Genomic DNA, 18,769 nt, shown 5'->3' on the forward strand with positions numbered 1-18,769 from the left:
CTGGTGTGCAATGCGCGCACTATGCCAGTTACAGCTGTGCAGTTGTCCTGCGCGTTGAGCGTATACACTGGTCAACTGGCGTAAGTGACATTGTATTCTGTGACTCTGTTTGTCGAACATACCAAATGTTTCATGAAACGAGTGCTATCCACCGTAACAAACATTATCCCGGCACAAATTCGTTCAAAAACAAAGCAAGGGTGGACAGCGGTACCGAGCGGCATGATGGCGCCATCTAGGAGGGCTGACAGCAAACAAGGAGTTCCGCCCGTGGCCTCCGCGATCGGCTACCGGCGGCCACGTTCCGCCACGTTCCGTCGGCAGCAAATCGCGGAGGCCACGTTCCGCCATTCGCTGCAGCCCTCGTCCGCGTACTTACGTTCGCTTCAGTACTTGTCCTGGATAAGTAATCGCAGACGTAAGAAAACACACGACTCAGCGCGAGAATCAAAATTAAGGCTTAATGTTTAATTTCTCAGTGAATAAAGCTTCGTTTCGTGCCGGACAAGCGCTGGGGGCACCAAAATTTTCGAATAAAACAAACGTATTTTGTCTGCATGACCTCTTTAAAGAGTGGAATAGCTCCTAATTTTTTTCACCGTCATAACTGAAAACAAGGTTTCAGTTTGCCATGATTGAACGCAATTTCTCAGTTGGTTTCAGCAGCGCATGACTAAACATATTTAGCCCTTTTTGGGGAAGCAGATTAGTGTCCTTAGGACACACTAGACTCGGGAACGATTTCGATGAACACGTGTGTCAGTGCGCGCGAGCGTGCTTGCGTGCGTGTGTGCGTGCATGCGTGCGTGCGTATTACGCATGACTAAATGTAATGATCTTGGTAATTAAGAAGCAGATTAGTATCCCAAGGGTCGCCCCAGAGTTAAAAACGGTTTCGATTAACAAACAGGTGGGTGCATGTGTACGTGTGCTTGTTTCAATAATCTGCGCCGATACCTTTTCAAACTTTCTGACAGCAACAATAGTGATACGGACAATGACGTATACAGGCGTTACCACCTTTGTTCTGTCATTTTATGCAACTGTTTAAAAAGGTTGTATCAAAGGATGTCGTTAATTCCCAACCAGGAGCCCGCAAAACTTCAAGCATTGCGTAGCCATATCGTTCGGCATAATACCAAGGCCTGCCTTTTTTTTTTCGCGTCGAATGGGCGGAGTGATTCAAGGTGGATAGGCATTGGTTTGCTTTTTGAGCGCGCACGGACGAGCTGGAGTGACCTTTGACAGAACGAATAATGCCTGCCGTCTGCAATGGAGTGGCGCTACAAACAACAAGGTAGGAGCGACCCCGTACTAGCACGCCCGTCAGCGCAGGTACCGCGCTAAGATGATCATCGGGCGTGTGTATTCAAGCAATAATGCATACACTCCCCCCCGCCTTGCGCCAGCTCCTCTGCACCGCTGAACACGCGCAGTGAAATCCCCCCACCGTTCGCGCCAGTGAGGTATACATGAGCATGACCTGCGCGTAGACTTTGCAGTAAATCGATTTGTGCGACAAACACACTGACCTACCGAGATACCTGATGTTTTAAACAGAAGTCCGCAAAGAAAAGTTATCTCGTTTAAACCTTCATGCATGAATAAAAAAGCTGGTCGTACGCTCTTAATCTGGTTCTATTTAAGTTCCACTGAAGTCCCATATAAACCTGCCGTTCCATTTATTTTCACTAGACCCGAAAAGATCGACCTCAACCGCATCAAGTGGTTTTATGTCGAACACGTGCTTTATTTTCATTGTAAATGCTTGTTTATGCGGAACATCCCCAATTTATGTGGATCAGAGCTTGTCAGCCCTTCATTTCCCTAGTTTCGTTCCGTTCCGTTCACCTTGCTTCGTATGCGACGACAGGGAAAAGTAGGCGCTCGAAGTGTGCAGTGGCCGCACTGTCTACAGCGGCGCGAAGGATGACGACGCCGGCTAGTGATAATTTGGCTTTGGCGGAGTGATTTGCAGAACATTGTGGCGCGCGATGAGGCGTGCTGCAGCAAGACTGTTCGCTGCGTGTTGAAACGGCTATGGAGAAATTTACCAACGGGTTCTTGCGCTGGGTTTTCTATTCATGGGGATGTCCTTGTATTGCTTGGGGTGAGACATTACACGCGGACGTAAACGTTTCAGCTTCTTCACAGCAACTGGGATGCAGTAAACAGCGCCGACTCACTGACGGTATGAAGGCATGTGGAGTGCGGTTTTATTATTTGAAAGCAATGTTTTCGCGGTGATTTAAATCTGGTGCTACGGGCTGTCAAAAATCAGCTTTTTTTTTGTGGTTAAGCATAGAAATGGTTGCAGACTGAGAAGCCCAGGGAGTTTTTAATATTCAAGTGAATTTACGAGCGTGCAATGGACACTCACGGCCGAGACTTTCGTTACGCGCAGTTAGTTTGACTCAATATCATTGGGTTTTGGTGCTCTACTGTTGCGGAAAGCCGTTCTTCATGGTCCTTGCAAGCTATCGCGCAACATCACTAATCCTTGAGTTCCCGCGCTTCACACAGCTTGCATACTCCCGCGCAACACCACTAGTCCTCGAGTTCTCGGGCTTGCTCTCCTCGAGAAAAGCACGAACGTTCGTGTTTGAGAACGGAAGGCCCAGTGAAAGCGTTTGTTGAGCTAATGAGAGCCGTTCTGGCACCTTCGTGCGCGTTTAAATACTGAAGGCGTTCATGTTTCACGTAAGCATAGACACTTTTAGCGCAACAAGTGTGCAGGGTTAATCTATTCATATCGGCAGCTTGCACGTGTTCAAGGCATGTTATGCTGCCGCTATAAAGTCAAAACCCATAGCGTGAAGGGCCGCAATTACTTAGACAGCCCCCCAGCTGGACCATGAGCGAATCCGAACTGCTTGGAATAAGAGCATGCACCAATAGGTACATCGCTTCTGGTTAAAGTTAGAGTTCCAGAATGGCTGAAGCGAATTTTGTGTTTGAACACGAAATTCACATAAAATTTTTACATGAGGCTTTTTCTCATTTTATTTCTTGCCTTGTAAGAAACAGATTACTCAGGAAAGCAAATGTTTTCCCGGCTGTCTGTGTTCACACAATTTAAACGCAACGGCATTTTCGTAAATTAACATTGATTGTTCTAGATAGAAAAATAAAGGATACAAACTGCGCCGTCTGTAATTTACAAATTACCATTGCACTTATTTTAACAAGCGTTACACGCATTTAATGGCCACATGGGATATCACAAGTGGCTTGTTCATTTAATGTTGACGCTATATTGGTGACGCAAATGCAATGCAATTTGTTCGTGATTATTCTTCTGTCTGCCAGTGGCTTGTGTGCTGTAAACTGCACACTGTGTGCAAAAAAACTTGTAAACGCTTGCATGCTCGTTACTGGTGTGTATGTGATACTGGACAACCGAGATAAAGGCATGGACAGCTTGGACACGGTTTAGGAACGTCAATATGTCTTAAACATCCACTCCACAAAGTCAGGCTGAATTTTAGTATGCGTATGGGCTGAATGCTAGTATTACTGAATTTTAGTACGCGTATGAAACATTGGAACATTGTATATGGAACATTGTTCCATATAGCTATAAGAAACACCGAGTCGCTTTTTTACATAGGACCCCGTTCTATATAGAATAAATGGAACATTTTTCGCGAAGTTCTTCCGTCTACTAAGTGGATCTGATATGAAACCAGAATATATAAAGGGACCCACAATGGGGGACTCTTACAGTGCCAGTCCCATCGCGATTAGCGGGAGCATGGCCCGGGCTTCGTTGGCGTGCTGCAACTGCGAAGTCGGTCGGCGGCCTACTCGGCGCGCCGTCGCCGCTTTCGGAAGCCATTTGGCGTCGGCCTCAGCGGCGTCGTATAAGGATGATGCGAGCGATGACGGATACTTGCCGAGTGCCCCGTGGCTCCCGACCTTTATGTGCGGGTGTCGGCTTGTTGGATTTATTAGTGTGACGGCCAGGGCAGGCCAGGCGTCGCCAGCGTTAACTGCTTTTATTGCAATAGCGGGACAACCCGCTCTTCACACCGGCGGGGCCGCCTCTCTAACCCCTGCGTGGTGTCGCCTTTGTTTTTCTAGTCGCCCGACCACTGTTTGTTCGGGCACGGCGAGCGCAACGCGGTCTAACAATCGGAAAAGTGCATTGTCGGTCTAGACGAGTCTCGGGAAATTGCAGCTCCGAGCAGGCGCCGCGAAACAGTGCGTATACCTCTGCTTCTCTGTCCCTCTTTATTTTGGGGGCCTCGCTCTATTCTTCTATCCATGTTCGCAACCAACCTCGGGCGGCGTTTTCACAACCGATCGATGTGCACCGAAAGAGTTGGTTCATCGTGTCCCACATGGTTCAACTGGGGCGTTTTGTTAAAACCTGCCGAGATCGAAATGTAGACCGGAAAGGTCCGCAAATCTAATGTGACATCTTGACAGGTACGACAGGGCAGAACTTAGGCAGTTGATACAGAGCACTGGACTATCTGGCGGTGACTCTACCCACAAGGTTGTCACGCAAGAGTGGACCAAACCCACTACAAATAAGAAAAGGCTATGGCAGTATCTAATAGGCCATCTATAGGGGCTATAGTTGTAGCTGTATAGGCGGAGTGGAAAGCGCTTAAACTTAGCACAGTAGCAAGTTACTAGCAACAGGGGCCAGAAACACGACAACACAGGACGAAGTGTTTCGTCCTGTTTTGTTGCCTTTCTGGTACCATTTCTTGTGACGTGTAAATGCTGCGCGAGAATAATTTGTTGGTTACATGTGCCGCTGAGTTACGTCGCAGAGTTCCTTAGGAAAGCTTGCACCATCTAGTTAGTCGCCCGCAAGACAGAGCCCAACTGAGCTGCACGACGCGTCTCAGCCGATGGGAATTTACGCGCAGGAAACTTGCCACAGGTTTCTAACGATGGCTAAGTTTCCGCCCAAACAACCAAGTAATGCTTAGCATTACAATACAAGCGTAGTTATATTAACCTGCCACAGGAATTCAAGCTTGGCGACAGCATCACTCGGGTCGCGCTTGGAAGCCCACTCTACAGCGTTCTCGATACATTGGGGAGACCCGTTGCATTTTGCCTCGTGTGGTGCCCCATTGCACACCCTATTGCGATCCCTTAGAGAACCGTTACAGGCCATCTAGCTGTACGCGGCACACATGCAAGCCGGTAAACTCCACGCTTCCGCAGGCACAAACATGAAAACAATTGCGGCAACGATTTACAGTGAACTAAACTTCAAGCACAAGGCAGCGCGTCGCCGTGCTGAATTACTGGCACACCGGCACGAGGGCCGACCCGCAAGCTGGCACACCGGTACGCCGGCAGGTCGTCACACCCTCTCGGACACGCTTGTGAGAGGTCGCGCTCACGCGGTGGCACCCGCCGCGGTGGCTCAGTGGCTAAGGCGTTGCGCTGCTGAACACGAGGTCGCGGGTTGGATTCCCGGCCGCGGTGGCCGCTTTTCTGGTGGAGGCGAAAGGCAAAAACGCCCGTGTGTACGAGATTTGGGCGCACGTTAAAGAACCCCAGGTGGTCAAAATTAATCCGGAGCCCTCCACTACGGCGCGCCTCATCGCCTGCGTTGCGTCGGTGCGTTAAACCCAACAATCATCGTTAAACCCAACAATCAATCGATTGATTGTTGGGTTTAACGCGCCGACGCAACGCAGGCGATGAGGCGGGCCGTAGTGGAGGGCTCCGGATTAATTTTGACCACCTGGGGTTCTTTAACGTGCGCCCAAATCTCGTACACACGGGCGTTTTTGCTTTTCGCCTCCATCAGAAAAGCGACCGCCGCGGCCGGGAATCGAACCCGCGACCTCGTGCTCAGCAGCGCAACCCAACAATCAATCAATCACGCGGTGGCACGTCTGCAAGCAAAACTATCCGATGGCTGTCACCGGGGGAAAAGACGCCACTTGCAATAAAGTCGATAGCATTCACTTATGACGGTATCGACCTTCCAGAAGTATATTGAATGTTTCTATTGTCGGTGTGGTTCATTTGAATGATATACAATGTTTACCCATCAGCTTCTTTTTTTTTCCTCCAATGCACAGCGTTGTAAAACACTCAAAGAAATAACGAATCCCACACTCGCCATCATAATTCCGGGAATGGTCGAGGTTTTCTCGCGCTTGAAAGAAACTGCGCGAGCGGTGTCAGAAGCCGGAAATTGCAGCCAATAATGCGCTGTGATAGTTATTACGTGCCCAGCGGCGACGTCCAATATCCTCGTGAAAGCATTTCAATGTGTGTTTTGACAAGAATTTTTTCTGCAACCTGAACGTTCTTGAAGGCGAATAAGTTACACGAATATAGAGGTGACACAGACCTCGGCAATTCAGTGGTGCCCAGTTTGGGCGCCACTGACTTGCACTCACTGAAAAAATATATTTTTCCTCAAGCACTCGCCGCACTCCCATTCATACTTCGCCCTCACCATTCGCACACACGCGCGCTCACGCTTACCACTAGCCCTCACCACTCGCATTCACTCGCGTTCACGCTTAGCACTCATCCTCATCACTCGCACTTACTCGCGCTCGCGCTTACTCCGCGTTCTCACTCGCACTCGCGGCGCCCTCGCGCTTACCCCACGCCCTCACCACTCGCGCTCTCGCACAGACAGACAGACAGACAGACAGACAGACAGACAGACAGACAGACAGACAGACAGACAGACAGACAGCTAAATTTCCGGGATTAATTAGCCTAAGAAAGACTATTGTCTTCAAAAGCCCTCGTGCAGGAGCGCATTAGGGCATCGCCTCCTATTTATTTATTTATTTATTTATTTATTTATTTATTTATTTATTTATTTATTTATTCGTTTATTTATTTATTTATTTATTTACTTATTTATTTATTTATTTATTTATTTATTTATTTATTCCCCATTAAGTTGTCCAAAACACATAACACAAAATGTTGGGCACAGGTGAGTCGAAAGATATTCATTACATACAGTGCAAAGGATTACATAAAACTGAACAGAACAACAACAAGTGTAGTTCATGCGATGTTGGATGGGATGTACCTTTTTAAAGTAAATACAGTCATTAGCTATTTTCATTTCTATAGATTAGGTGTTCCAAACTTTTTCTCCCCAATATTGCAGCAGCCGTTGACCGTAGCTATTCCGTGTTACAGGCGAGTTAAAATTCATGTTACTAGCATTGCTAGTGTTCTTGTCGGTAACACAAACAATTTCTTTAAAAAAAGGATGGCAATTAAAAACAACTTTGTTGACAACTACTAGCTAAAGGAGGTGATGGTTAGGGTAATCACAAACGCAGTCATTGAACAGGAAGACCAACTTTGTGCAGCCAGAGAAATCTTATTTTTCTAACCCGTTCGCCGCAGCTATTGTGGCTGTTATAAATTTCCCATGATCGAATTATACACTGTTTCCATTCAGGGGAAAATTACAGTTCAAATTGAAAGCTTACCGGCAGTCTTGCTTCCATGCTGATCCATCCTTGGAGCCAGCCGGCGACACACAAATCCCGCAGAAAACTTCTTATATCATCATCATTAGTCGACGCACAAGTCCCAGGAACATGTCCTCTAAGTTGCTCCTACCCTCCAGTCACCTCCATCACCACTGTGGCTGACGCAAAAACACACTTTACGCGCATTGCAGCCCCCCACGCGGATAATTTTTGTTGTGGCCAACTTGCCCATCAACATCGTGCTTGAAAATGGTAAATTTAACCAGGCTCCAAACAGCGCGAAATTTCTTTTCACCGCAGTTCGAAGGGCAGCGAATACCAACGGAAACTGCGCAGCTCCGCCGACGGATATCAGTCGCCCTTTAGTCCACAGGAAACAGCTTGAACCACGTCTGTCACTGCTACACGTATCTGCACAAGTCGCACGTCAATCGAGGAAGGTGTGCCCAACAGTGTACCCGACGTTTCCACGCAGGCAACTACGTAAACCGGCCCGAAATACAAGCACGGGAACGAGAGTTCTCTGAGCGTACCAGAGGCGCTGCCGCTGAAGCATCGTCTGCGCGCGAAAGCGACTGGCTGTCTAGACAAACGTGACGAAGCGTTTTGCGGCGGGCGGCGCTGTAGCACCAGCGATGGGCAAAAAACAAACAAAAAGCAGCGTCACCACGTCGTGCTATCGCCGGTGTTGTTGCACGCATATTGCAAGTCATTACAGTTACCGACCACGGCAACCATCTTCTCGTTGGGACGAAGAACAAATGGACGGCTTTAGGACCGCGTTTGGGAAAACCCCGAATGCAGTGATAGAGGACGGCGGAAAAAAAAAAAAAAAACTGCACCGCTGCATGCCGATGAAAGCCGCCGTGCACGATGGTTGCCGCTAGAGAAACAGCGCTAAACAGCTTCTGTGCCTGACGAATAAGTGTAATCGAACCATGTTAATCAGGTTTAGAGGTCAGCCCGCAGCAGTAGCTCAGTGGAAGGCGTTGTGCTGCTGATCGCAAGGATGCCGATTCGATCCCGGCCGCTGCGGTCGTTTTCTGACGGCGGCAAAAAACAAGAACGCCCATGTCGAAATTCTGAGAAATTTCGCTTCGTGGCAAAGCGAATTCTACTGAACAATCCTGTTAACAGACCACGACAAGAAGAAATGCATACGAACGAGGGATGTACAGTTTCGCTGTAAAAAAATGACTTCACTGCCACGAATTCCTAAAATGTAAATTGTGATAACAAATTGTTGAATAGAGCAAAACGACGAAGTATAACCCAATCCAATATCTGCGGAACTTAAGGAATAGAATACAACATTTTAAGTGGGTTATTTTTCATGTACTTTCGGGGCGCAGACATATCAGCAACCGCACAATTAGGCACTCGGACGTTTCACTGCAGAGCAAATTCGGTTCAATGAGAGCTTCCTTGGTTCCAATGATTGACTGAAAAAAGAAACTACAAAGTGAACAGTTGAAATTAGCTAGATGTTCGTCGATGTTTCTGTAATTGTTCTTATTACGCATAATCGTTAATAGAGTCAATTTCTCGGAGGCGATTTCTCGTGTAATTATGTATTAAGGATGGTTCGTCGATCCAGTTTTATTAATTTATTTTTCTTCGAGATATCTAAGAAATTTTTTTTTAAGAGTGTGCCTGTTTTACTATGGTTATTCTACGCATAATTATTACTTTACACATTTTTTCGAATGACTTTCTCAGCAAACATTTATTAAGGATCGTTCCTCGATCCTATTTAATTTATTTATTTTTCTGCCGTATTTTCACTATACATTCTTTTAAATATTTTGCTGAGTGGCAACGTTCTTTCTTTGGAAAAGTGTAGAATGTGACGTTCAGTGATAGCAACGAGCCGTGATCGGTGTGAGCTGGTACCACTCACGAATGGCCGGTGCCCCTCACGAGCGCCACTCACCGCTCACGAGTGTTGAGTAGCACTCGCACTCGTGGGTGGTGAGTGGTGAGCGCACTCAAACTCGCGAATGGTGGGTGGGGCTCACCGCGGCGAATGGCCCTCACACTCACTCGCACTCGCAAGCATGAAACGACGCTGTGGCTCACTCACCACTCATTCATGAGTGGTGAGTGGTTAGCGCGTGAGGGCACTCGTGGGTGAGCCTGGCGATCATTGCGAAATTGCTGTTTTTTTTGTTTGTTTTTGTTTCTTGCAACAAAGATGGCCCCCGCATGTGCATGCGATGTCACGCCATCAACAAAAAAAAGCTATCCTAACAAAAGCCTGCTCAGGTGTATACGACGATTAATTGATTATCCGAATTTCAAATAATTTTAATTTCGCGAGTTTACTACGAAAGACGTCAAATGTATGCTGAAATTTCAGAATTGCTGCGTTTGGTATTTCCGCGCACGTTTCTGTTATGGAGAGTGTTGAAAGGGTTTTTGGGCCCGTCAAGTTGCAATTGAGCAACTTTTTCCCGATTTCCCTTGATAAAGATTTGTATGTGCTTTACTGGAAATAAACTTTCAACTTCAACTTCAAGTTGTAGCGAGCTAATTAATGCCCGATAATAAATTTTGTAAGAGTCGAGAGAGAGAGAGAGAGAGAGAGAGAGAGAGAAACAACTTCATTTTTTCCCCAGAAAGCCAGAAGGGGAAGGAGTGGGATTTCCCTGCCCTTCTTTTCTGTCGTCGGCCAGAAGTCCTTAACCCCTGGCGGCTTCTTCAGCTTCTTGGATCAGTAGTTGCTGTAGTAGTTCTTCGGAGCTGAGCAGCGCCGTTTCCCATTGCTCCCCATTAAAGATGTTTATTCTTTGTATGTCTTTTTGCTTTTCTCTGCATGCCCATATTATGTGTTTGAGGTCTGCCCTTTGGCCGCATGCTTTGCAAAGATCGCTGACTGTCCCGGGGTAGTAGTAGCTATACAGAAGTGGGTTAGGGAAAGTTCCTGTCTGTATTTGTCGCCAAGCGATGGCCTGGGATCTATTCAGATTGCCGTGTGCCTCTGGGTACTTTTTCCTGCTGCATCTATAGTGGTACAACATGTCTCTATATGCTGTGAGTGGGTCTCTGTCATCCGCTGTTTCATCTGGCAGTGTGTCCGCAAGAGGTTGGGGGGCTCGGTAGACTAGATCTCGAGCAGCCTCATGTGCGACTTCATTGCCAGGCATTCCGGAGTGCGCTGGAGTTCATATTAATGCGGTTTTGGCTTCGGGGTCTCGTTTTATGTCTTTAATAATACTGTATGCTGTTGTCAAGATGTAGCCTCGTGAGAAGTTTAGGATTGCTGTCTTCGAATCACTAATTATTCTTTTTGCCTTTCCTGTAGCCATGGCGAGGGCTATTGCCGCCTCCTCTCTGATCTGCGGGTATTTGGTCATAACCATGCAGGCTGTCACAATAGATCCCGTATTGTCCACGACTACACATAGCATAGATTTTCTTTTAGGTCCTTGTTGTAAGGCCGTATCTGTGTATAGGGTACCTTCTAGTTTACCATATTTCTTGCGGAGAGCCTTCGCTCTCTCCTGTCTTCTTTCTTGGTTGTAATTTGGGTGCATGTTCCTTGGGATGCTGGCTATGATGAACGTTTCTCTGATTCTTGTGTCCATTTCTTGTTTGGGTCCCTCCTGCTGTGTTCTGGTTCTGATGTTTAGTTTGTCTAGGATGTATCTGCCTGTTTTGCTCCTTGAGAGTCTCTCGTGCTGTGCTAGTTGTTGGGCTTCGATTATCTCATCCAGCGTGTTGTGTAGTCCAAGGGCCTCCAACTTCTCATTTGAGGTGCTGATCGGTAATCGTGTGGCCCTTTTGTACGCTCTTTTAATCAGGTTGTTTAGCTTGGTCTTTTTTTCTGTTTTCAATTTCAGGAAAGGAGTCGTGTACGCAATTATTGATATTATGTATGCTTGTATGAGTCTTATTATATTGCCTTCTTTGAGACCGTGGTGTGGATTCGTTACCCTGGATATGAGCCTGATGGTCTGGTTTACGTTTCTCTCCAGGGCGTTGACCGCTTTGGTGTTTGAGCCGTTTTCTTGTATTCTGAGGCCTAATTTTTGATAACGTTCACCGTCGGCATGGGTCTGTTTCGTAGGGTGAGCGTGATCATCTCATGTTGCCTTGGCGTTTCTTTGGTCGATTTTCGATACTTCTTAACCAGTAGTTCCGATTTCTCGGGGGAGCATTCCAGGCCTCTCGAAGATAAGAACTCCACAACCTTGTTTATAGCTTCTTGTAATGTGCTCTGTATGTTGTCATCGCTGCCTCCTGCCACCCATAATGTGAGGTCATCTGCATATATGGTGTGGTTGAGGTTCTCAATTTTATTAAGTTCCTCAGGGAGGCCTATCATCGCCATTTTGAAAAGAAAAGGTGATAACATCGAGCCTTGCGGTGTTCCTCTATTAATTATGTCAAATTCCTTCGATTCGATTTCTCCGATCTTTATCTTGGCCGTTCTGTTCTTGAGAAGATTTTCTACGTAGTTGAAGGCCTTTTTTCCGAGTCCGAGTTTGTCGATGGAATTTAGTATCGCATCGTGGCTGACCCTGTCGAATGCTTTGGTGATGTCCAGTCCGAAGAGGGCTCTCGTGTCCAAGATAGATGCTCCTTCTCCGTCTATGATTGCTTGTTTTAATTGTAGGAGTATGTCCTGCGTCTATAGGTTTGACTCGAAGCGCGCAAGCGTCATGGACCTGTTGCGCGGGAAAACAGACCCTAGAACATTATTTTTCGTACTTTTTTTGACATCTGAAGTGCTTTCAGAATATGACCAATATGCGTTTAGATTAGACAATATCAGGCTTGGTTCGCGCGCCATCTATTAGGATGGCGCCGTACAATCACAGGTTCCTTGCCCCACGAGGGCGCTGCTAGCGTCAGGCCAGTCACGTCGCCAAGCAGAGGGAGAGGGGACGAAGTTTTCTGCTCGCCGATAGATTGCTACTTCTATAATTAGTGTGGTCAAATTGCGCGTCTAGGGCTCAGTGCCTATCTCTAATGCTCCTTCCTAAGTCGACGGCCGCAACGCAATCTGGAGGTCCACCCTTAGTAAGGTATATGGAGCGGTAGTGTCGTAGGGTCTCGCATTCCGCAGGCCCTGGGTTAGAATCCCGCCAAAACTCAAGCTTACCTAATTTTGTCTTCAATTCACTAATCATTTTACTTTTATCCCCTTTGCTCTGTCGGCCATAGTCACGTAGATTTGGAAGCCGTTTGTCGGATTCAAACGCGGACGGCGGCTTTTTCGCTCGATGGGCCCATTTCATGCTTTAGTGCGCGCGCATTAGATCTAGGAAGTATAACTAGCTGTTATGGATAGGATCTTACAGAAGGACATACCAACTCAATTGATCTATATTTATAAAAGGAGCACAAATAACTGCACCGGAAAAACTCACACCAATTGTGATGAGTTTTATTTATGTTGCGGTATGGAAGACTATGGTGGCAGACTTGCTCTGATGACACCAATGATTGGTATCACATTTACCATCGGAATAAAATTTACTAAGTATGACGACGCAGTCGACCAATTCGGACTTCTAAAAAGGTAATTTCGTCATCTGTGCTGCGTAAGAGATAAAAAAAAGAATAAAGCGGAATGAATTAAAGGTTTTTATTTTAAGGTTTTTCGCTTTGAAACAGCAGTAAAATACTTTCCCAGCCATAGTACAGGAATGCATAAAAAGACGTTGCATTAAGCAAAGCAAAAAAGAAGAAGAGGAAGAAAGAAACAAAACACAAGCTCCGAACGCAAGTGGAGGTTGTTTTCTGGCAGACAAGAAATACTAAAAGCAGCAACTGGTTTTCGAGAAGGTATACAGGATCCTCAAACAAAAGCGCATGCAATGTTTGGGGAGCCCAGGTCGCTTTGTCTCCTCACAAGGTTAATGGGCTGTTTTTATGGCCACCGGGAGGCAGAGACAGGGATTGAAAAGCGCTCGTAATTGTCTGGTATTACAGTTCCCCGCCTTAACAAGGAAGAGGAGCTGGAGCAAAGAATTTGAGAGACGGAACAATGGGCGCCTTGCTAACTGGCTGTACGCAGGGCGAGGGAGTAATGGGAGAAAAGTGGTCTCCTGTCAAGTTTCGTTCATTTCAAAATTCAAATGTATTAGAATGGAAAGGCAGGCTTTAATGAAAGCAAGATGCAAGCAGAAGGTAATTTTTTTTTTCCATTGTGAAAGGTAACGCAATCTTCTATACACATGTTGTAGCCCTAAAGCTTTGTGTCAGAAGAATGAAAGGGGTCAATTTTGTAAAGTTGTAGTACCAATTATAAAAAAATATAAAGGTGACGGCAAGCATTGATTATTACGAGGTAAGTTTCTAGGCTAACGAGAAGGGAGTGGACATTTGCAGTCGTATTGTCTGCGGAAAAATGCTCTGAAGTGTTTACTGGCAGTTACGATACATGGTTGCAAATAGTTTCGATCTAATGAAACAAGCTGTGTTAATCAGGATGTACCCGAACTAGCACTGACAGTTTACATGCATTTTTGAGAGAGAGAGAGAGCGAGAGCGAGAGAGAGAGAGAGAGAGAGAGAGAGAGAGAGAGAGAGAGAGAGAGAGAGAGAGAGAGAGAGAAGAGAGAGAGAGAGAGAGAGAGAGAGAGAGAGAGAGAGAGAGAGAGAGAGAGAGAGAGAGAGAGAGAGAGAGAACGTCTTTATTTGTCCGGCAGATATGACGCGGCCTAACGTCGCGCTGGACAGTCCCTTGCCATCAGCTACCTATTCGCACCCAGCCTCCGAGGAGACAGTGCTTTCGGCCGCTGACGCTCGAGGGCTTCCAACACTTGCTGGACGGCCTTACGCTGGGCGTCGTAGTCCTTGCTAACTACCGCACCGGCCAGGTGCGGTGGTAACGTCTCTGTAGTACCTTCTTTCACGTTACAGTTCCACAGGATGTGAGCCATCGTGGCTCTGCATTTGTGTGAGGGTGTTGGCTTCTTTCAATCCCTAGCATAGACAAGTCACTTTGCATTTGGTAGTGGCAAAACAAATCTCAGTACTCTTTAGTTTGTGTCACTCGCCGCAGTGGCTCAGTGGCTATGGCGTTGCGCTGCTGAGCACGAGGTCGCTGGTTCGATTCCTGTCCGCGGCGACCGCTTTTGTGATGGAGGCGAAATGCAAAAACGCCCGGCACACGTTAAAGATCCCCAGCTGGTCAAAATTAATCCGCAGCCCTCCACTACGGCGCGCCTCATCGCCTGCGTTGCGTCGGCACGTTAAAACCTACAATCAATCAATCAATCAATCAATCAATCAATCAATCAATCAATCAATCAATCAATCAATCAATCAATCAATCAATCAATCAATCAATCAATCAATCAATCAATCAAGTTTATTTACGTGCCCAGGAACAGCCAGAGGCCTGTGTGCTGGCGCACGTATAGTTACATAAAAACAAAATACAAGAAACATATTACAAGAAACAAACAAGCGACAAGACACGCAAATTGAAGTAGTGAAAATGACAGAAATAAAGCACAGGTGGAGCATGGGTACAGGTAAAAAGATAAAAAAAGAAGATACCTCTGTTGCTCTGCTTATTGTAAAGACCACACAACAAGCAGAGCAACAAAGTTTGACAGTAATACAACAAAAACAACGGCAAGAGCGTAGAGACAAATGATAAGACGAACAAATGACAGTAAACAGTTTGAAAAATAGGCAACCATCAGTTGGTTAGACAGAACCGCAGAGAAACCAAATTACAGAAGAAAAAAAAAAAAAAAACGAACGACAGAGATATCATAAATGTTTAACTTACTGTATTCAACAGCGAAGTACGGTAAATTGTAAAGGATTTTTGAAAGATGTTAAGGCGTTCAAAGGAGCGGTTGTAACAATTCTGTATTCTGCGTACAGGAGAATGATTGGAGTTGCGCGCAGCGGTCAAGAACGGGCGATGCGACCTGGTGGGCCGTTGCGGAAAACTAAACTCTAAACAGTTAAGCAGGTCTGCGCAAGAAAGGTCACCATGAACAATTTTGTGAAGGAATGTAAGATCTGCACGCATACGTCTGCAGTTCAAGGAAGGGATGGAAGGAACTATGGGTAAGTCAGAATCAGGACCCGGACTGTGATTGTGATGACGGTGCTTAAATATGAATAAAAACTTCTTCTGCACACGTTCTATTAAATAACTACCAGATTTGGAGATGCCGTTCCAGGCAACAGAATCATATTCTAACTGAGGGATACATATTGCATTATATAGAATTAGAAATGGATCTGGAGAAGAGAATTCCTTTGTAAACCGACACACATTTCCAAGACTCCGGAGCGCTCGCCGGGTGATTAGCCTAATATGAGATGAAAAAGAGAGGGTACTGTCGAAAAGCACCCCGAGGTCCCTAATCTCCTCAACCCTTTGCAGAGGAGCTCCCTCAATACTGTAGGAAAACAGCAGACGGTGGGTTTTCCGGCTGTAGGGGACAACCTTTGTTTTAGCGGGGTTTAAAATTAGGCAGTTTTTTCTGCACCAGACCGATAATTCTGACACATCCCTCTGCAAGGCACAGCAGTCCTGAACACCGCTATTGTGGCTAAATAGTTTGACATCATCAGCATAGAGAAGAAAAGAAGAGGTTGTTAACACTGTTGACACATCATTGATAAAGATAGAAAATAATAATGGACCCAGCACGGAACCCTGAGGTACACCACTTGTTGTAGGGTAAACACTACTTTTTGTAGTTTACATCTACGTAAAAGGGCCGGTCAAGGACGTTAGACAACGTCCGGTCAAGGACGTTAGATAGTTGGACAACAAGGCAACAAGGCTTGCGTCTACACCGGACGTAGCAAGCTTGTTAATTAATAACTGATGGTTCACCACATCAAACGCCTTACTGACGTCAAAATAAATAACGTCCAACTGGCCGTTTTCACAAACTGCAGCCGAAGCCTGTGTCATAAAGCTTGCAAGATTTGTGACCGTCGATCAACCCGAGAAAAAGCCGTGCTGATTTGGTACCCAACGTTCTTGACGCAGGCCGCAAGAACTTTGTGCAGAGCTGACTCAGTGTTTTGAGGCGACACAAAGGAGTGAGATCGGGCGATAGTTAGAAACGGCTGACTTATCACCAGACTTAAATATTGGAAAAATTCGAGCGATCTTCCATGCACGAGGAAATTTGCCGAAAAGTAAGCAGTTATTATAAATGGAAGTCAGGACAGGCACCACAATGTTGCCGTAAGTCTTCATGAGGGCTGCTGGAATTCCATCTGCACCACAGGAAAATGATGGTTTCATCCGTTTAAGGCTATCATTGACAAGTTTTTCGTCGAACATGGCTGTATTAAAATTAGACATTCTATTGAATGATAGGCGTTCGTCGTTAGCATCAGGCAGTTGAAAGACAGAGTGAAAATACTGAGCAAAGCTGGTGGCAACATCCTCAACGTGTTCATTATCGGAATTAAGCAGGTTAATGTGTTCTTGAGATGCCTTAGAACGGCCGCGTACATACCTCCAGAAGTCAGCAGGTTTCTGAGACGCAGCAGTTTGTAACGACTCTATATAGAGCTGGTGGTCACGCCGGTACAGGCTTTTACAAAGTGAACGATACCGACTAAACTCAGTTTTCCACTTGTCAAGCCCAGAACGCTTGGCCTTTTTATGAGCGCTGCCCTTAAGTTTAAGCGAACTTCGAAGTTCTTTAGAGAACCAGTGGGGAAATTTGGAATGAACAGGCTTGTAAAGAGGGATGTACTTTTCCATGCCACTCCTGACAATGTCGGTAAAGCGTCAACCCTGTTCGTCAACATCATTGACATCAAAGACACTTGACCATTCAGCGGATGAATAAAAGTGATACAGCCCAGCATAATCTCCACGCTTGAAAGCATATCGCGGGAGTTCACAATCGTCAACATCACCATCGCGATGCTGGGCAGTGACTGAGACAGAGACAATAAGAGGGGGGTAAAACTTGTCGGGGTGCACAAGAGATATTTCGGATGCACACACTTGTACGTTTCTTAAGTTTGAGAAGCACACATCTAGAACATTACCACAAGAGTTTTCTATGCGGCAAAACTGCTGCATGGAGGTGAACGATTTAAAATCTAATAACATGCTGCATTTCTGAGCTGCATAATGGTTTTTGTGCTCCAAGGAAAGGCTGTTCCAGCGAATACCTGGCGTGTTGAAGTCCCCAAGTATAATGAGCTTATGGCTGGAGTGTGCATTTGAGACAATTTGTGTGGATGTGAGTGTTCGATTAAATTCAGAAGGTAATACATCCGGGGATATATAGAATACACCGATGAGTAGCCTCTCGCCCCTCGTGAGGCCTACCTCAAGCCAGACTGATTCATGTAGGGTCTCGAGGTCAGCACGCCGCATGCACTACACTGAGTGATCAAAGGCAATGAGAACCCCGCCACCTTTTGTTTAGGTCCAGTTAATTTTCTGTCGCTTCTAAAGATTTGATAGTTAGAAGGGAAATAATCGGAAGACGAGATATCATCGGAAAGCCAGGTTTCACTAATTACAATAGCAGAAAATTTAGAGCATACAATATTTCTAATAAATTCAGAGGACTTAGTTCGTAGACCTCGAGTGTTTTGATAGTAGATGTCGAGACTATCATACTTACTGATCATTTTCAGTTATAATAATAATCAATCAATCAATCAATCAATCATTTATTTGCGTGCCCAGGAACAGCCGGGGTCGGCCTTTGTGCTGGCGCACGGAAACAGAAACACACGAAACATAATGTACACATCTTTCAAATACAAAATAAAATACAAAATACAAAAAAAACGAAAGGATAGCTTATGTTGAAGTTACGGAATAAAAGTCATTTGAGTGCATGAACTCAAGGATAAAAGACAAATGCAGAATAACAAAAGTTGGCAGTTACGCCAATACAAACTCACAGACATGTTTGCGAAACAGAGTAGGGCAATCATTAAATATATCAAGGTAATCCGAGTACCGATTGTACGTGCATTGCAGTCGGCACACAGGGCACAAGACACGCAGACAATTGGGGTTGCAAAAGGTATCATGTTTCCTGGTCCACTTTAGCGGCACATAAAGACGAACATGCTGTAGCAGCTCACCACAAGACACTATGCCGTGCATAATTTTAAAGAGGAAGAGAACATCAGCCTTGTTCCGCCTGGAAGTTAAGCATGATAGCGTCAATGAAGAGGGCGATCCAGGGTTATAATTACTACTATCGCCAAAGCGATGGTTGAAGATAGATATAAACTTATTTTGGACCCTTTCTACAAGCTTACGGTTTGTTTTGCTCGTGCTGTTCCAGACAACAGATGCATATTCAAGCTGAGGACGACATATAGTTGTGTAGAGCT

At 45.9% G+C, this 18,769-nt stretch overlaps 1 protein-coding gene across 1 annotated transcript in view; it reads right to left on the bottom strand.

Moving 5' to 3' along the window:
• Positions 1-8,195, bottom strand: part of LOC144162085 (uncharacterized) — a 112,613-nt gene extending 104,418 nt beyond the window's left edge. Inside the window, exon 1 of the mRNA XM_077692590.1 lies at positions 7,452-8,195. Within this exon, the coding sequence (XP_077548716.1) occupies positions 7,452-7,479 (28 nt within the window). The 5' untranslated portion in view covers positions 7,480-8,195. The remainder of the gene's footprint in view (positions 1-7,451) is intronic.
• Between the last annotated feature and the right edge of the window lie 10,574 nt (positions 8,196-18,769).

This window comes from Haemaphysalis longicornis, unplaced genomic scaffold (assembly GCF_048455015.1).
Source record: "Haemaphysalis longicornis isolate Haplotype H1 unplaced genomic scaffold, Haemaphysalis longicornis Haplotype H1 scaffold_1, whole genome shotgun sequence".
Taxonomy (NCBI): Eukaryota; Metazoa; Arthropoda; class Arachnida; order Ixodida; family Ixodidae; genus Haemaphysalis; species Haemaphysalis longicornis.